Source organism: Zootoca vivipara, chromosome 3 (assembly GCF_963506605.1).
Source record: "Zootoca vivipara chromosome 3, rZooViv1.1, whole genome shotgun sequence".
Taxonomy (NCBI): domain Eukaryota; kingdom Metazoa; phylum Chordata; class Lepidosauria; order Squamata; family Lacertidae; genus Zootoca; species Zootoca vivipara.
In genome coordinates this window covers 117,744,814-117,763,199 of record NC_083278.1, presented here as the reverse complement: position 1 = coordinate 117,763,199, position 18,386 = coordinate 117,744,814, and the positions used below count along the sequence as shown (strand labels likewise).

At 47.6% G+C, this 18,386-nt stretch overlaps 1 protein-coding gene across 1 annotated transcript in view; it reads left to right on the top strand.

The window, feature by feature from the left end:
• The window catches only part of EPHX2 (epoxide hydrolase 2), an 89,104-nt gene that overhangs the window by 23,554 nt on the left and 47,164 nt on the right, over nucleotides 1–18,386 (top strand). Inside the window, exons 9-10 of the mRNA XM_060273193.1 lie at nucleotides 2,222–2,256; nucleotides 4,103–4,129. Coding sequence (XP_060129176.1) covers nucleotides 2,222–2,256; nucleotides 4,103–4,129 — 62 coding nt within the window. The remainder of the gene's footprint in view (nucleotides 1–2,221; nucleotides 2,257–4,102; nucleotides 4,130–18,386) is intronic.

Here is an 18,386-nt window from a genome sequence, read left to right as displayed (position 1 = left end):
ACAGGGGGTTGGACTGGATGACCCTTGGGGTCCCTTCCAGAACTCTACAATTATCATAGAATCATAGAGTTGGAAGAGACCAGAAAGGGCCATCCAGTCCAACCCCCTGCCAAGCAGGAAACACAATCAAAGCATTCTTGAGAGCAGTACATGTGAAAAGGATCTAGGAGTCTTGGTAGACCACAGACTTGACATGAGTCAGCAGTGTGATGCAGCAGCTAAAAAAGCCAATGCAATTCTGGGCTGCATCAATAGGAGTATAGCATCTAGATCTAGGGAAGTAATAGTACCACTGTATTCTGCTCTGGTCAGACCTCACCTGGAGTACTGTGTCCAGTTCTGGGCACCACAGTTCAAGAAGGATACTGACAAGCTGGAACGTGTCCAGAAGAGGGCAACCAAAATGGTCAATGGCCTGGAAACGACGCCTTATTAGGAACGGCTTAGGGAGCTGGGTATGTTTAGCCTGGAGAAGAGAAGGTTAAGGGGTGATATGATAGCCATGTTCAAATATATGAAAGGATGTCATATGGAGGAGGGAGAAAGATTGTTTTCTGCTGCTCCAGAGAAGTGGACACGGAGCAATGGATTCAAACTTCAAGAAAGAAGATTCCACCTAAACATTAGGAAGAACTTCCTGACAGTTAGAGCTGTTCGGCAGTGGAATTTGCTACCTAGGAGTGTGGTGGAGTCTCCTTCTTTGGAGGTCTTTAAGCAGAGGCTTGACAGCCATATGTCAAGAATGCTTTGATGGTGTTTCCTGCTTGGCAGGGGGTTGGACTGGATGGCCCTCGTGGTCTCTTCCAACTCTATGATTCTATGATTCTATGACATATGCCTGTCAAGCCTCTGCTTAAAGACCTCCAAAGAAGGAGACTCCACCACACTCCTTGGTAGCAAATTCCACTGCCGAACAGCTCTTACTGTCAGGAAGTTCTTCCTAATGTTTAGGTGGAATCTTCTTTCTTGTAGTTTGAATCCATTGCTCTGTGTCCGCTTCTCTGGAGCAGCAGAAAACAATATTATTATTATTATTATTATGTGAAGCTGCTTTCCACCACATCAGGCCTTAGTTCCGCCCAACTCAATACTATTCACCAGTTGAGGTAGCCAAATGGCACCCTCCAAATGTTGTGGGGCTACAGCTTCCATCCATCATCCGTTAGGATCTGCCTTTGCTGCAGGAAACCAGCCTCCTGCTGGACGGTGTGACCCTTGAGAGGCAAAGACCTTGCAAAGCCACCCTGCTTGGTTTGCTCCCAAGTTGTGCCCGCGATACGGGCTCCTCGCCTCTGCCTTTGCTCTTGTTAATGCCAAACACGTTCCTGGAAGCAGCTCCTAACACCCCAAGGGCTTTTCATCCACAGGTGAGGAACCTCTGCCCCAAAGCAGAGCTGGAGATTAGCCTGATGAAAGGGTGGGTGGGAAGGAAGAGAGAGGCTGGGACACTCCCCCTTCTTGATCTGCTTAAAGCTCAGCTGCCCTCAGCTGCCCTCTCCTCCCTTCCATCTGCTGCCCCCCCCCTCTTAAGCTCCCATCGCCTTTCAGCTTTGAGGAAATGAGCGCAGGAACTTAGAATCATAGAACTGTAGGGTTGGAAGGGACCCTACGGGGTCCTCTAGTCCAAACCCCTGCAGGGCAGGAATAAGAGTCTCAGACCATTATGCAATCTAGTTAAGTATCGTCTGCTCTGACTGGCAGCAGCGCTCCAGGGTTTCGGGCAGGAGTCTCTCCCAGCCTTGCCTAGAAATGCCAAGGATTGGACCTGGAGTGTTCTGCATGCAAGGCAGATGTTCTAAGCGCTGAAGGTGTGCTGAGCCTCATGAATCCAGCACTTTGGGTCTGCCCAGCTGTCCTTTTTGGCCCAGTTCTCCAATCTGTTTAGATTCATCTTGAATCCCGATTCTGTCTTTGTGGCATTAGTTGACCCTCCCAGTTTGGTGTCATCTGCAAATTTGATGAGTATCCCCTCGATTCTTTTGTCCAAGTCATTCCAAGACCTGTTGCTGAATGCTCCAATACAAAAAATAATAATAATGCTGGCTTATTCACCCTTCTCCAAAAAGCAGCTTCTCTTTCTGTATAGAGTCCAAAGAAGCAGACACTTGCAGGGATTGGAAGGGGCGTTGCTCACGAGGAGAGGCGCATGGCAGCTTTGGAACATTAAAAATGAATTTTGAGGGCACTAAAATGGCTTTAATAATTCATTTTGTTTTTGCAGAGATAGAGGAATATTCCCAGGAAGAAATATGCAAGGTAGGTCACAGCATTCAGGAGCCTACGTCTGGCATGCGCTCGCTTGAATCGATCCCATGCGAGCACTTAAAATGAAAGTTGGAACAAGACTGTGTTAGAACGGAGAAAAAGTAGCCTAGACTTCATTACATGGGGATGGGGGGAAAGGTACAGAGTTCAGTCAAAAACCAGGAAGCTGCTATATACTGAGTCCATCTAGCTAATTACTGTCGACACCCCAGGAATCATAGAGTTGGAAGGTACCCTGAGGATCATCTAGTCCAACCCCCCACAATGCAGGAATATGCAGCTGTCGCATACAGGGATCAAACCTGCAACCTTGGCATTATCACCACAGCGCTTTAAGTGCTTGGCCTGTAAATGGTCCTTCCTTCCTTCCTTCCTTCCTTCTTTCCTTCCTTATTTAGTTATTTATTGCTTGCTTGCCAGTAAGAAAAAAATAACAGCAATAATTTAGGACTTTCAGAAAGTTAAAATAACAATAGACTAAAACTCCCATCAACTTTCTGGACATCTGGACAGGCTTGTCTGAAACAAGGATGTTTTTAGCAGGTGCTGAAATGAAGGTGGCTGCCTGATATCAATAGGCAGGGAGTTCCAAAGTGTAGACGCCACCACACTAAACGATTGAGTTCTTACAAATGCAGAACGGGTAATTTAACCCTGCAGGGGCAGGCAGGGATGGATCGGCTACGTGATCAAATTTGCCATGTGGTGCTTGATCATGCAGCCCATCGCTAGGGAAAGCAGATTTCAAGTCACTGCCCATCAGCTGTTAGGTGGAGACTTTAAGCCTGCTGATCACATCATCGTGATATCAGGTGATTGACAGGTGGGCAGCCCCCCCATCTGTTAAATTTGGCCTACAACAGGTCAGAGATTATGAAATTCTGCTCTTAAGTTTGCTGCTTAAGTTGTGCAAGACATTGAAAATAAAGTGGGTTTCATAACAGCTTTATTTCAGTTACGTTGTGACCACACTTGAAATTAAGTTCTGGTTGCCGCAGCTTAAAAAGGATATTGTAGAGCTGGCCAAAGGCAAAGCAGTCAAAATGAAAAAGGGGTTGGAGCAATTTCCCATAAGAAGAAAAGTTGCAACATTTGAGGGTTATTTGGTTTAGGGGAAAAAAGCAAATAAGGGACATGATATTCTAGCATTGCAGGGGGTTGGACTCAATGACCCTTGGGTCCCTTCCAACTCTATGATTCTACAAAAACTACATAAGATTATGAATGGAGAGGGGATAGTGAGTTTTCCTCCTCCTTTCATAATACGTGAACTAAGGAACATCCAGTGAAGCTGAATTTTGGAAGAATCAGGGCAGACAGAAAGTACTTCTTCACACCACGCACTGTTAACCTATGGAATTCACTGCCACAGTGGTGGCCGCTAAGTTGGATACATTTAAAAGAAGTTTAGGCAGCTTCATGGAGGATAAGAAGCAATAGGTGTGTACCACCATCTCCAGACACAGAGGCATTATTATTATTATTATTATTATTATTAATGCTCAAAATCCCAGCTGCTGGAATATTGCTAATTGGTCAGACTCTGGGCAAGGGAGCAGACCAGACTTTGCCCAAAAAGTCTGGGCAAGGGAGGTTGGGTGGGTTACACATCCCCTTTTAGTGCAGCCTTGTGAGCTGCCAGTCCAGACTCGGCGTCCAGAGAACACCTGGGCATGTGCAGAGTTGATGGGTGTGTGTTGCAGTGTAGACTGAGCACATTTGCAGCTGCTTACGATCAGCATCATTTTAGCAGCTAGCATGGGTTCAGTAGCGGCAGGTTGCTCTCGGAAGAAAAATCCTGGAGGCTTGACTTCTCCTTTTATCTTTGCTTCCTTAGGATCTGGTGGTCTTCCTGGACAAAATGGTAAGTTTCAAAAAATATTCAGACTTGAAACCTTTTCATGGCTGTCCGTCTCTTGCGATGTGGTATATCGGTGAGACTCCTCTCCCCCCCCCCATTCTCATGATGTCATTTTACCATTTTTTATGTTGACTTGCACTGCATGTATGGTTTTTTTTAAATTAAGTGACTTAGAAATACATCCAAATAACTAAATTATTATCTCCAGTGTATTTGGATCATGCATATTCTGTTGGTTCACCTGCACCTGCTCACATTTCCTCACCTGCATGGCATAAATGGGATTTTAAAGGGATCCGTGGCACTCTTAATGTTTCGTGTGGGTGTTAGTCCACACAAAAGGAACATCTCCACCCCATCGTTCAGCTCAAAGGGCCTTCTGGCGGTTCCCTCCCTGTGAGAAGTGAGCTTACAGGGAACTAGGCAGAGGGCCTTCTCGGTAGTGGTGCCCGCCCTGTGGAACGCCCTCCCATCAGATGTCAGGGAAATAAACAACTGTCTGAATTTTAAAAGACACCTGAAGGCAGCCCTATTTAGGGAAGTTTTTAATGTTTGATGTTTTATCATGTTTTTAATCATCTGTTGGGAGCCGCCCAGAGTGGCTGGGGAAACCCAGCCAGATGGGCGGGATATAAATATTATTATTATTATTATTATTATTATTATTATTATTATTACATTGGATATGACTCATGGATGATGTGTGCGGCCATATTACCTGCAGTGACCTATTCACACATGCAAGAGAGCCTTGAAGGCGCCCCCTTGGGTGTAATGGGGCCTGATCCCCTGGGAATACTGTGGCTCTCTGGGTAATGCTAGACTCCAATTCCCACTGCCCCTGCTGGCTGCTGGGAGTTGTAGTCCGATAACACCTAGAGGACCGCAGGTGTTCCCCATCCTTGCACGAGATCTCCAGCCCTTCAGATTCCTGCCCAAGTGCCTTCAGGTTAGCTCTCCTCTCCAAACCCATTCCACTGTTGCTGCTTGCACCTTTTTCTTCCTGTGGCATGTCCTTCCTTTATCCCTCTGATTATAACCGACCGACGGAAAAATACGGTTAATGGAAGTGCTCTTAAAGTTCAGCCGTGTCGTTCTTTGAGCCTCACTGGAAGGGAGTAGTAAAGGAAGATTCCCCAGTGGCTTAGCAAGCAGCTGGAGTGAATGTTCTAATCAATTTTCTCTCTTGGCTAAAGCACAGCCTCTCGTATCAGTTTAACAGCGGATGCATCCTCTGTCAAGAGACTGATGCTTCGGGGCGGGAGATGCGGGTGCTGGCTAGCCATCCGAAAAAAACACACAAGCGTGCCGTTGCCCTGTGCGTTGTCATATTCCAACTAGCCCCTGGACTTGTTTGGGGTCATTAGTTTCTGTTGCCTCTGAGGCTCCTCCTGATTCATCCCAGCATGCAGGATGACTTGATCCAGTGGGGGTAGGGGAGATAAATTGTCCCCATGACCCCTTCAGCCCTTGGCATCCGTGGTGGTTTTTCAGAGCAGGCTGGTTTCCAAATGCACCAGCTCTTAAGTTGTGTGTGCATTAGGACTGTGCTCAGCGTTCCTGCAGCAAAGGAAAAGAGCCTAACGGGGGGTAAAATATATATTATTTCAGTTTACATCCTAATTTTCCACCAGTAACACACAAGACTACTGACAGCAGTAAGAATATGTGCATATTTTATGTGGGTCTGTTTTTCCGTTGTTCCCTGTCCTCCTTAGAAGCTGCTTGGGTGGAATTTTTCCCCGCAAGCTTCCTCGCAGCACGATCCAGCCAATTGGGAATCGTGCTGTAGGCATGATGATGTCACAGTGCGAAATAGCCAGGGTCAGGATAGCCCATTTAGAGCGAGGGCAAGGCTGCTGGTGCTGCGCTGCCCTCACTTGGGATGGGCAGGGAAGGGAATGTGTGTCCTAAGGAATCTCTAGGTGCCATTACTGCCTGAGTGGGTTCCTGGTTTGTGTTCCTGGTTTGCTGGCGGGAATGCATCTGTCTCGGGAGGCAATGGAGGAGTGTGCCTTTGAGGGTGAGCTGTTGGAAGGTTGCAGCCAGAGTTAGAAACTGAGATATGAAAGCTAGGAGCTAAATGGCACCTTAAACCTAGGTTATGGGCGCAACAACGGAATGTCTAGGCGCACTTTTTTAATAACAAGAACACAAAGCTGAATACAAAACTGCGGCTAAAATCTTTCATTCATTTCTTACATGGTCTAGTAATCATCTGAAGGCTGCAAAAAGAGGGGGGGAAGCCATGCTTCCCCTGCCCCACATCCACTAATATTCTTAAGAGGGTCTCTTCTACAGTCTTCAGAGAGTAGCTGGAAGTGGGGAGGCAGAAAAAGCTCCTCCTTTCCTTCCACTCTGCAGTTTTAATCTGAAATCTTAGGCGCAGTACTGCGCCCAGAGCTCAGAAACTGCTCACGCGAATGGAATTCCTTGTTGCAAAACGTGCCTAGAACAAGGGGAGTTTCAAAAGTTGGTTGCAGCGCCTGCTGTGGCTGTAGAGACCGAATAAGGGAGAGACATGTTTTGCTGCAGCCGGGGCAGATGAAGGCATCCGGTTGTGCTGATGCAGACGTGCCATGACATTTCTTCTCTCTGCGCTCCTCCCAGCGGTCATTCCTCCTCTGGTCACTACTGTGGATGCACGACCGGACAGCCTGTCTCCAGGCACTGTGGTTGTCTTCAAGGGATTCCCACCTGGCAGTTGAGGCTTCAATCTAGAATTTCAGCCATTTCTAGGTGGCCTGCACAGAATGGAAGATGGCAGGATCTCCCTTGATGACATCTCTCTGTTGTGATTCTTCCATGCCATTTAAATCCGGTTGCGTTTTTATTTTTGAGCATTCGCTGCTTGGGTGAGAGCTGCTGATGCTTAAGCAGCATTCCCTTCCCGAAAATACGACGGCTTCTTTTTTATTCATCTCTTATAACGTTCTTGAGTAATGCCTACGTAATGGACCATGTTGATCGAGCCAGTTGTAGATTTCATCCAAGGCTCAGTCCTGGTGCACTTTTGCCAATGAAGCAAATTAATTACCGCACGCCATTTTGGTTGAAACATGCCAATCCTGCTTCTCTGACCTTCCTGGATAAAACGGCTTCCATTTTTTTGCTTTTTGCTTTTGATAAACGGCCAGGTCTCGAACACAGAGAGAGGTCACCAGAACCCCCGCCTCCGAAGTTAAATAACGATTCCTCCTTTTAACCTCTTTGGAGACATTAATCTGTTTTGACAATATAATTAGGATTGTAGTTCTGATTGCCGGCCCTGTTGGAAGGAAGGAATCAATTCAGGATTTATTAAAATGAGGCAGGTGCATATATCTTGAGAGTGTGTTTGAAGTGTCGGTGGGGGTGTTAAGCTGAATTGTTGACCTAGGCAGGTTTTGCTTTTTCCTGCGGATATCTTGCAAAAGATTTAGCACCGGTTTCATTTTTTGGACATGCTGTTCTACTTCTACCAAAGAATTCCATTTTTCTAAAATAACAATAAATAAAGATGTCCTCTCTGCGCTTTCCTACAAGGCCCGCTATAGTTCTCTTAAAGAACTGATGGTTCAAATAAGCTATTAGTCTTGTGCCTTTTAGTTGCTGAGTTGTTCTCGGAGGAGACTTCCAACATTTGAGATCTTCTGCTGAGAAACATTCACCCACTGCCTTCAAAGGTGGAGTGGGGGGCACTCCAAATTGGTTGACATTCAGGCAACAAGTTAGGATGATTTTTATCATCTTATGTCTTTTAAATTTAATTCTACAGTGGTACTTTGGTTCCCGAATGGCATGGCTCCCGAACAAATTGGCTTCTGCACATCGCAAACCCGGAAGTGAGTGTTCTGTTTTGCGAACGTTTTTTGGAAGCCGAATGTCCCTTTCAGCTGTTGGCATTGTTTCCGGAGCCAATCAGCCAATCAGAATCCATGCCTTGGTTTGAGAACATTTTGGAAGTCGAACGAACTTCCAGAATGGATTGAGTTCCACTGTATTTATTAAATATTTTTATAATGCCCTTCATAAAAAATAAATAAATTCCAAGGCAATTTACTATAGTAGAAAAATGCAGCTCGGTAAAGCAACACAGTTTGAATAAAACACACCAGGAATACAATATAGTAAAGACAAGGGCAATAAAATTCAGCAGAACCGAAATAAGTCTGTTTCTCAGGGGCCTGGTTGGTACCAATGCTCATGCAAAGGCCGGGGGACTTCAGCAGTTTGTGGCACCATCCCAAGTGCCTTGTCTCAAGATCTTAAGAGCCATGCAGGTCCTTCCAGTAGCACCTTGGAGACCATCTAAGTTTGTTATTGGTATGAGATTTCGTGTGCATGCACACTTCTTCAGATACACGAAAGCTCATACCAATGACAAACTTAGTTGGCCTCTAAGGTGCTACTGGAAGGAATTTTTTTTTATTTTGTTTCGATTATGGCAGACCAACACAGCTACCTACCTGTAACTAGATTTATGGACAAAGGCATTCTTTCAGACAACCGGGTCCCAAGTTGTTTCGGGCTTCATAATTGGTCAACAGCAGCCACCGCCTTAAACTTGGCCTGGTTGCAGATTGGCAGCCACTGCCTCTCTTTCAGCAATGGTCCCTCTTGATTATGGTAAGCTGCACCGATGAAGAGTCCTAACCACTGCACTTTGCACAAGCTGCATCTTCAAGGCCAGGCACAAGCGCCTACATAGAGCACGTTAGGCTAATCTCATCTTGACGCCTCCTTTCCTCTTTGGCGATCACTCATAGCCAAGTAAGATGGTCTTCCATGAACACAGTCTTAACAGTGAGTCCGTAAGTGACTGTGGAGGCCAAATCTGGATCCACATGTCCTTCCACAGTGGGGGCATAGGTTTCCGGGCGGAAGTTGATCACGGTGAGGGTCCTTTGTCTTAGCATGTTTCTCCCTTTCATCCTGAGTTCAAGCATCTTCAAAGCCCATGACACCTTTGGTAAAGGCTGTTCTCCAACTGGAGCACTCGCAGGCCAGTGTTTCCCAGTTGTTGGTGTTTATACTACATTTTTTTCGATTTGCCTTGAGAGAGTCTTTAGACCTCGCTGTGGCTAAGCTATCCCTGTCGAGGCACTACCCTGTGATTCTTGGATTAAGGGCGGTTAAGGAAATTTAAGGAAGAACAGCTGTAGCAACTAAATCTGGAAGGTTTCCTTCCCCAGTCACTTGAGCCTCTAGTGGCAGTCATGGATCAAGGAGCAGTCCTAGACAATGCGCCTGCTGCTTAAGGCATAGCTGCCAAGTACCCCGTTTTCCCCGGGAAACCCCTGTTTTTTCTTACCTTTTCCCGGCGGTCCCCCGCATCAAAACGTCTCCCGTTATTCTCCCTTATATTCTCCTGCCGGCGGCCTTTTTTTCTGATTTGCCCATCTATGGGCACCAAAAATGGCCGGCGCCGGCTTCGAAAGTCGCGTTTACACATGTCCGGTAGTGTGTAGACGCGACTTATGGTGTCGACGGCAGCCATTTTTGGTGCCCATAGATTGGCAGAGCTACACCGGAAGTTGCGTATACGCACTTCCGGACATGCGTAGACGTGACTTTCGAAGCCACCGGCGGCCATTTTCAGTGCCCATAGATGGGCAAAGCAACACACGGCTGTCACGCGGCTGCCGGTCCCGGATTCTGCAGTCCAGGACTTGGCAGGTATGCTTAAGGTGGGAGTGCAACCTTATCCTGAACATGCAAATTGCCTAATTCATGGACCCAGGAACCACCTTCTCACAAGCCTGTAGTTTATCAGGGTTCAGATTACTGGCCTTCATCAAGCACCCAGGTACCAGTTCACGACTTGCACACCCAAACCTGGTTAGTTGCAACAGAAATGCAATTGGGTGTCCATTGCATATTGATGGCATCGTGCTCCAGATCTCCTAATGGCCGCTCTCAGTGACTTTGGTAGAGATCTTAAATCACATTGGAGAAAAGATGGATTTCTGTGACATCTCACAGCCCAGGTCTTGACGTCTGGTCACCCAAGGCTGCTTTGAAACCTACCCTGCAAATAGATAGCAGTGGGACCAATGGGGTGTAGCCCCCCCCCCCAAAAAAACCCCACAAAGCCCGTCAGCAGCAAAACATCATGGCTGGTCAGAAATTAGCATTGTGTTTGTACTCTTTTGCCCTACAATACACATTTTTCTATGAATTTCATGTTTTGTTTATTTATTCAATTCCCCACTCCACTCAAAGGTCCCAGAACAGAAAAAGATGAAAGCCAACTTTTTTTTACAATATAAAGCCTAAATATAAATCACAGAACAGTAAAAGCTACAAGGCAGCAGCAAAAACGGAACCTTCTCAGTACCCAGTCCTGAGAACTGTGTTGCAAAATCTGGAGAAATGCAAAAGCGGAACGATAGCTGCATGAAGTGAGAATCGGATCAGCTCGCTTAAAACGGCTCAACAGAGCCTCCAGCACCAGGGGCAGTTCGAGTGTTTCCACCTCGCAACTTATGGTAAATTTGGTGCCTGCGTTTTGCTCAGCACCTGCACTGTGCCACCTTCATCAGAATGAAATATCATACCCCCACAATTTAATCTAGATTAATAGTTTTCCTTCCCCTGCTGAAAATTAGCTGTAGTCACTACAAGGACTCTGGTTTGCGGTGTTAACAGATTCTCTCCCGTGCTACGGAAAACGTTGTCATCTGTTTGCACACCTCCTTGCTAAGGTCAGTAACTGTTCTGTGCCCTCAGAAGAATGAGATTTGCTGGCATGGCTGCGGCCTGAGTAATTTGTTTGCAGGAGTGAAAGTTCAGCAGTTGGTGGAGCAAGGACTTTGGAATGACATTAGATAAAGCAGTGCGGGGTAGCAGGGGAGAAAGCAGCATTAACAGAATTAGCGAAAGCAAATGAACGTACGCTGGTGGTTCAAATGTTTAATTCATGCAGTGACCTTGATCTGCCATGAAGCGATGTCGCTGGCTTTGTGGAGAGCGTTTGTGTGTCTACAAAGGGACAAGGAGCGACTTTCCTTTTACCATTGTGGTCCCTCCTGTCATTGGACATCCATTCAAACTGAATGTTGGAAGATCCAGGTTAAGAGTGGTGGACTCGTAATCTGGGGAACCGGGTTCGCTTCCCCGCTCCTCCACATGCAGCTGCTGGGTGACCTTGGGCTAGTCACACTTCTCTGGTCTCTCAGCCTCACTCACCTCACAGAGTGTTTGTTGTGGGAGAGGAAGGGAAAGGAGATTGTTAGCCGCTCTGAGACTCCCTAAGGGAGTGAAAGACGGGATATAAAGTCCAAACTCTCCTTCTTTTGCACCTCTTCACTCAAGTTCAGAGGAGCTAGGAACCTGCCCACTCATCCATGCACTCTGTGGACCGTTCCTCTGCTGCTCTGGGCGCCTGGGCAGAGCAATTTGGTGCGAAAGCAGTGAGCAGAGGGAGGCACGATGCCTGGAAATCAAGCCTGCTAACTCACAGAATTGTAGCCTTGGAAGGGGACCCTAAGGGTCCTCTAGTCCAACCCCCTGCAAACAGGAATCTCAGCTGAAGCGTCCATGGCAGATGGCCATCCAACCTCTGCTTGAAAACCTCCAAGGAAGGAGAGCCCACAATCTCCTGAGGGAGACCATTTCCAGTGTTGAATAGCTCTTGGCGTCAGGAAGTTCTTCCTAAAGTTTGATCAGAATCTCCCTCCTTGCAATTTGAATCCCTTGGTTTGAAGATGGCTATGGTGCTGGAGGAGACTCTTGAGAGTCCCATGGACTGCAAGAAGATCAAACCTATCTATTCTTAAGGAAATCAGCCCTGAGTGCTCCCTGGAAGGACAGATCGTGAAGCTGAGGCTCCAATACTTTGGCCACCTCATGAGAAGAGAAGAATCCTTGGAAAAGACCCTGGTGTTGGGAAAGATTGAGGGCACAAGGAGAAGGGGACGACAGAGGACGAGATGGTTGGACAGTGTTCTCAAAGCTACGAACATGAGTTTGACCAAACTGCGGGAGGCAGTGCAAGACAGGAGTGCCTGGCGTGCTATGGTCCATGGGGTCACGAAGAGTCGGACACGACTAAACGACTAAACAACAAACAATGATATCATCTCTCTGCCTCGTCTTCTCCAGCCTGTACACAAGGCTTGGCTTCCAGACCCTTGACCATCTTGGTCGCTGTCCTCAGCACCCACATTCCAGCTTGCCAATACAGTGGAACCTTGGTTCCCAAACAGCTTAGTTTCCAAACAAATCGGCTCCCAAATGACACAAACCCAGAAGTAGCATGTTCCGGTTTGTGAACGTTTCTCAGAAGCCGAACGTCCAACGCGGCTTCCGCTTGAGTGCAGGAAGCTGCTGTAGCCAATCGGAAGCCACATCTTGGTTTTCAAGTGGTTTCAGGAGTCGAATGGACTCTCAGAACGGATTGAGTTCGAGAGCCAAGGTACCAAGGTATCCTTCTTAAGGATTTCAAGAGAGTTCCTTCCTGCTCTGTTCTTTTCTGCACCTTTGGATGCAGCAACAGCCCAACTCCTGCCGCCCACCCTAAACCCTGTCCTGGCTTTGCTGAGGTTATTTGAATTTCCTCCACAGCAAACAGGAATAAAATTGCCGAGGCGCTTTTGTTCTCGGCCCCCTGACCCCAATTCTGATGTTCTTTGTTTGCCCAATCAATAGTTGCTTAATATGCTCTCTTTCAGTGCTGGGCTGGGCTGCCTGCTTTCCTAAGAAGGGGTCGGGGTTTGCCTAAAGCATAGACCCAGGCAGCCTAGACCAACTTTAAATTGCTTTTTGTCCTCTCCATGAAATGCCAAGCGTTGAGCAGTGAGGAAGCATTCTGGAAAGTTGAGGGAGGAGATGACTTTACAAGCCTTCAGGTCTCTGATCATTATTGCTTGTGGGGGCAGTTTCTTTTGCTACATTTTTCTCCGCAGGAAAAGGCAGCAATGCTTCTGAATAGCAGTTGCTGGAAAACATAGGAGGGGAGAGTTGCTCTTGGGTTCGAATCCTGTTTGTGGGTTTCCCTTTGGGGCATCTGGTTAGCCACTGTGAGAACAGGACACTGGACTAGGTGGGCCATTGGCTGATTCAGTTTTTTCCCCATTTCACTTTTAATTTGCATACAGTGGATCCTCTGGATACGAATTTAATTTGTTCTGGGGGTCCGTACGTACCCCAAAAAGTCCACAACATGAGGCACCGCTTTTGTGCATGCGCGCAGCACAATAGAGGGCTTCTGAGCATGCGTGCTGCAAAACCCGGAAGTATACACTTCCGGGTTTGCCGTGTTCGCAACCCGAAAGTTACGTTACCCGAAGGTAACGTATTCCGAGGGTCCACTGTACTGCCTTTCTGTATAACTAGACACAAGGCAGTCTGCAAGCTGAAGCAGCAGCAAAATAGACAGCAAAGATCACACACCTAATAAGAATCCGATCCAATTCCAAAAAACTTTAAAATAAACAACTTATATCGAATAAAGCAATATTCAGTAGTCCATTAGAATAGGAAACAGTAAAGTTAAATATCAATAAAAACAACGGCAAGTCACGATGAATAAAATTCCACAAAGCCATTTAAAATGATCAAATTGAGAAACAAGGATACACAACTTGTAAAATAGTTTTTTTTTTAAAAAAAAAAAAAACCCCAAACTCCTGCTTCTGCTGTTCTCAAAGCCATTGCCCGGTGGGCAACAGAAATTCTCTTTCCTTTAAATCTCTTTCTCTGATCTTATGATGGCGCAGGTGGAGATTTAGTGTGCAGCAGATTCTGTGCTGGGGAGAAAATCAGTGTTGGCTGGCCCAGAATTGGCCTGATCTAGCATTCTGAGGTTCTTATTCGTGGAAGGGCCACTGAGGGCGTCTAGCCATGAGGGGGGTGCTCTGCCGCTATGGTCAGAGGCAGTTATGCTTCTGAATATCCGGTGCCACAGGGTGGGAGAGGGCTGCTCTTCGGCTCAAACCCGAATTGTGCTCAGAAATGTACTGGGAGCCAGTGTAGATCCTTTAGGGTATAGGGTCTCGGCGACCATTCCCAGTCACCAGTCTGGCTGCCACATTCTGGATTAGTTGTAGCTTCCAGGTCACCTTCAAAGGTAGCGTGCATTGCAGTAGTCCAAGCGGGAGATAACCAAAGCATGCACCACTCTGGCGAGACAGTCTGTGGGCAGGTAGGGTCTCAGCATCCATGGCAGATGGCCCTCTAACCTCTGCTGAAAATCCTCCGAATGAAGGAGAGTCCAGCACCTTCCGAGGGAGTCCATTGCACTGCTGAACATCTTTTACTGTTCTTCCTGGTGTTTGGTCGGATTCTCTTTCAGCATGCTCCATCAGACCATAGCTGCCCCACTCCAGAGCCTCCTGCATGCTCTGACATGCGCTGCAGGAAGTGTCCCGTCTTTAGGCTGGTGTGCTGTGCTCCCCACAGCACCAAGAGGACCAACATTTCCCTTGAACTTTCTTTCCTTATCTTTGCTAACCCCCTTGCCTCCTCCGTCAAGCAAAATCTCTCTGGCAGGAGCCAGCTTTAAATTTAATTAACTTTCCAGGGCAGGGCTTTGAACATGTAAGTACTCTATAAGCACTAACTATGAAAATCGGCCTGAGCGACCTGCTTGCGGGGAGGTGCTTGCTTAATTTGCTTGCTGATTAAACGTCCCTCGCAGCATCTGCTGCCCGGAAATAATTACGGAGGAAAGTTAAGAACCGTGACTATGATCCCGGGAGGGGAGTAATCTAGAACAATGCACTCCTGGTAAACGCCTCCTGTTTTAATCTATCCATCCTGTGAGATGCATGGTGCTAAAAAAATATTTGGATATGTGGGTTCTGCCCCCACCAAGTTGAGTTTATCTAAAACATTTATATGCTGCCTTTCTACGTTGTAAAGGTCGTCTGTGCAGCTAAACGGCAGTCGAAAGAGTTTTTCCTTGCTTTGCTTCCTAAGATAACACACGTTAGATAAGAAAAATCTTTCTTTAGTCTTCTAATAATTAGCCGGCTAATTAATAGGGCTTGTTTGTTCAACTCCCTGAGCTGGGAGAGCAAATCCCTCTCCTTTTCCGAGCAGCTCTCGGCTGTTTGCAAATGCATTTGTGGCTTTTAATTAATATTGTGTGATGCGTCTCAGGGGGGTCTCTCTGCTGCCGTTCGAGGCCTTGGCTGCAAGAGCAAGAACTATTGCAACCAGAACGCCACTTGCATTCTTTTTTATTTTATTGATTTAGTTATTTATTTATATTTGTGTGCCACCCTTCATTTGCAGATCTCGGGGTGGTTCACAACATTAAAAAAATACTATATAAAAGCACAAAACACATGCTAAAAGCATTCTTCTGTCTTCTCTTCAGATAGTCAAGTATCTAGGACCAGCTTAATCATCATCATCATCATTTTATTCATGCCCTGCCCATCTGACTGGGTTGCCCCAGTCATTCTGGGTGGTTTTCAGCATAATAATAACACAGCACCAAACATCAAAACCTTTATTCTTCCTTCCCGCAATCCCAGTTTGGAGTGTTGCCCAGATGCAGAAACCTCTGCTTATAACAGTAGGACCCTACCTGGGGTGGGTGGAGGGGAGCCTTGCAAATACATGGATTCTTTTGGGAGTATGCATGCATTTATTACTATTATTTAAGTGGAGCATAAAATAGCCAGGTCCCACCTCAAATTAGAGGTTCAGGCTATGTCCCGGAGGCACCGGCTAGAAACGGCAGGAGGGGAGAAAGTTGTTGTGCTCAGGTCCTCCTTGCAGATTTCCCATTGAGGGTGTTATAATACCATTTAAACCATTTGCCCGTCAAACTGAAACGTTCCTCGCGCATGTTGGTAAATGGCTGGCTGGCTCGGCAATTGAAATTCTTATTTCAAGGGAACCTGGTTGGCCACTGTTAGAACAGGATGCTGGACAAGATGGGCCGCTGGCCTGATCCAGCAAGCTCTGTTTGCATTCTTACACGACCCTTTGGCTGACTGTGCAACAGAAGATGTAGCCCAGGCATCCCCAAACTTCGGCCCTCCAGATGTTTTGGACTACAATCCCCATCATCCCTGACCACTGGTCCTGTTAGCTAGGGATCATGGGAGTTGTAGGCCAAAACGTCTGGAGGGCCGCAGTTTGGGGGTGCCTGACATAGCCTTTTCCTGTATCTTCTAAGCCAGATTTCATGGGGCTCCTCTCTCCCCCTGATGCCTCTGAATATGGACCAGTTTTTGGAAGCCACGTGATGGGAGCATGCGCTCGTCCTGCTTGCAGATTTCCCACAGGCATCTGGCTGGACATTCTAGGGACAGGGTGCTAGACTAGACTTGATCCAACAGGGCTGTTGTTCTGTTCTTGGGATGGGGAAAGCCGAGCTTTGAGTGTGCAGCAGCAGCTTCTGCGCTGGGGAGAGAATCAAGAGTTGGCTGCCCAGGCTGGCCCCATATTCTCTGAACTTGACTCTGTGCAATTTGTTAATTTTCCATTCATCTGAATATTCTTTAGATCCACGACTCTGGAGATGGCGGGGGGGCGGCGGGGGCGTGCGGCACAAGAACAGCCCCGTGTGTGTGTGTGGTGTTTTTTGTCTGCCAGAGTCTGAAATGGAGAAATGGTCACATAACTGATGTAGAGACTAAGCCACTGCGCAGAAGGGCCCGGGCTGATAAGAGAGCTTAGATTTCAGCCATTTCTGTGACACTACAGAAGCCCAGGAGAAATCCAATTAACACTCCCTTTCAGCTGCTGCTGCTGCTGCATATGAAGCCTCATGAAAGGTTTTTGAAACCAAAATGCCAGAAGGAGATTGTCTCTTACATTCCTTTAAAAAAAATGGTATTTGAGTTTCCACTGTTCTTCACAGGGCCAGCCCCACTGCTGCAGCCCCACTGTCTGCTAGCTGAGGTTTTTTAGATCTGGGGGGCTGCTGCTCCCCAGCCCCCTTTATTTTAAAAATAATAATTGAAAATTTGGCTCCCTATCGGTTGTAGCCAATAGTCTGTCCAGTACTGGGGTCTGTGTCTACAAGGCTCGGTGCCCTCCTGTCTCTTGACACAAGGGGGAGAATTGTGACTCAATGGTGGAGCATCTTCTTTGCATGCAGAACGTCCCAGGTTCAGTCCCCTGTGGCATCTCCAAGTAGCACTACTGCCTGAATCCCTACAACCTGGTGCCCATCAGTGCGGATCAGTGGTTCCCAGAAAGTCAGTGGTACCATCGCCCCCGGGGGGGCAGTATTTGGAAAAGTGGGGTTCAAGTTCTTCAAATTTTCAGGACTGGTTGTAGAAATTGACAGGTTTGAGAGCTTGCAATGGACTGCATGCAGGCAACATATCAGATCAAATATGGAAATGTCCCCTTAGGCATATGGGAATAGCTCTGCAGAACGAAACCACCCAAAGTGTGTCCGTGCTTTGCATTTCTCATAGGACTATAAGGAATTGCTCCTGCGATTATTACTACGCCTGCCCTTGTTCCTGGCCTGTGGTTGCGCAAGCTCTCCATCTTCCAGGCCAGACCCCCATGCTGCTGCTGTTGCTGCTTCCCCCGACAAGCCTTGATCTTCCTTCCTTTTTCTGCTGCTGCAGCAGAAGCCACTGCCATCTCATTAGCCGGCTGCGTGTGCGGCTCGTACAGGAGGCTGAGCAGAGGAGCCTGCTCAATCAAAAGGAATTTGCCACGCCAAGCCAGGCTGGGACAGCGGCTGCTGATGAGGCAGAAGCAGGGAGTCTTGGCTCGCTGGGAGAGGCCGAGAACCCAAAGCAGGCTGATCGAAGCTGCTGGAATGACAGGACAGGGGGACCCTTTGCTCCTTCCCTTGTTCTTTGCTGGGGGGTGCACTGGACGCCTGTCCTACAGCATGATCAAAGGCTGACGTGCATGTGTGAAGGGTTGTGTGTGTGTGTGTCCTTGTGCAGAGTTGTATCTCAAGCTTCCCGGGGTCCAAAGGATGCAGGGTGTCAGGCACCTGCTGTTGGTCAGCTCCTAGGCGTTTGCCTCTTATCCGAACTATCAGTTGCTAAAGACCTCTGCGCAGGCTGGATTAAAGTGGTTCCTTCATTTATAAGGAACACATGCTCACATGCCCTGATGCTTCAGACAAAGGTAAGGGATGTGGGTGGCGCTGTGGTCTAAACCAGCGTTTCTCAACCGCTGTTCCGCGGCACAATAGTGTGCCGCGAGACACTGGCTGGTGTGCCGCGACGTGCGGCGGGGAGAAGGGCGATTTGAAGCCGGACGGGTCACGACGCTGCTTCCGTTCCCGCTGCCGGCCGCCTCCGCTCTTCTCCCTCTTTCCCGCCTCCCGCGCTGCTGCCCTTTA